The sequence below is a fragment of the Otolemur garnettii genome, unplaced genomic scaffold (assembly GCF_000181295.1).
Source record: "Otolemur garnettii isolate 467f Iridium unplaced genomic scaffold, OtoGar3 scaffold00091, whole genome shotgun sequence".
Lineage (NCBI taxonomy): Eukaryota > Metazoa > Chordata > Mammalia > Primates > Galagidae > Otolemur > Otolemur garnettii.
The window spans coordinates 4,268,377-4,269,465 of NW_003852486.1; the positions used below are offsets into that span (position 1 = coordinate 4,268,377).

At 46.2% G+C, this 1,089-nt stretch overlaps 1 protein-coding gene across 1 annotated transcript in view; it reads left to right on the forward strand.

Annotated features, from left to right (window-relative positions):
- The window catches only part of SSR2 (signal sequence receptor subunit 2), a 2,255-nt gene extending 1,646 nt beyond the window's left edge, over window positions 1-609 (forward strand). The window contains exon 3 of the mRNA XM_023516486.1: window positions 379-609. Within this exon, the coding sequence (XP_023372254.1) occupies window positions 379-505 (127 nt within the window). The 3' untranslated portion in view covers window positions 506-609. The remainder of the gene's footprint in view (window positions 1-378) is intronic.
- The last annotated feature ends 480 nt before the right edge of the window (window positions 610-1,089 follow it).

Below are 1,089 nucleotides of genomic sequence, written 5' to 3' on the forward strand. Positions count from 1 at the left end.
TGGCTGGCGCCTTAGCCGGTTGAGCTATAGGCGCCAAGCCGGAGCATTTTTGTTGCCTTTCTTTCAAGTCCATTTTATTTTCTCTTCCATATTCCTCTTGCTTCTCTCCCCACTGCCTCCGTACACACATACCCACATTCACAAAGAGAAATTGAGGCAGAAATGGATTTGTGCCCATTCCCTTCTAGATACTTAATTATTTTGGTGCTCCTAAGCAATAGAATCCAGTCCTTGACCTGTATTCTTCAATGCAGTGGCCCTGAGTTATATTTGACTCATACCTTTCTTCTGCAGTTCTGGTTTTGTAGGACAAGCAGGCCGATTTGATTAATTTCATATCTCTTATGAACTAACCTTTTTGTTTTTTCCATTTCCTAGTGCTGCGTTAGATGTGGAATTATCTGATGATTCTTTCCCTCCAGAAGACTTTGGCATTGTCTCTGGAATGCTGAATGTCAAATGGGACCGGATTGCCCCGTATCCTCTTGGCTCCTCCTGGCGGTGAATGACAAAGGGTGGGAAGTCTGGGAGACTTGCCTGCAAAGCAGTAGGGGCACTTCAAGTAGGCCATCTGCACCTGACTGTTCTCATGCATCTCTCTGGATAAGGGCAAGAGTGAATAATAGAAACTATGTGACCATTATTAGAGTGGACCTGAGGAAGGAGGGTCCTGACATTCAGGTTGCAAAGCCCTGAGACATACTATATTGACAAGATGTAGACACTTATAAAAGTGTTTGTGATTAGGCAAGGATATTTTAAGATGCTTTAAAAAGAAATTCAGTGGGATGGCTGGGTGCCCATAGCCGAGTGGTTAGGGTGCTAGCCACATGCTCCAGAGCTGGTGGGTTTGAGCCTGGCCTGGGCCTACTAAACAAACAAACAAACAAAAAAATAGCTGGGCATTGTGGTGGCTGCCTATAGTCCCAGCTATTTGGGAGGCTGAGGCAAGAGACTCGCTTAAGGCTCAGTGCCTGTGGCTCAAGTGGCTAAGGCGCCAGCCATATACACCTAAGGTGGTGGGTTTGAATCCAGCCTGGGCCCGCCAAACAATGACAGCTGCAACCAAAAAAATAGTCGGGCATTGTG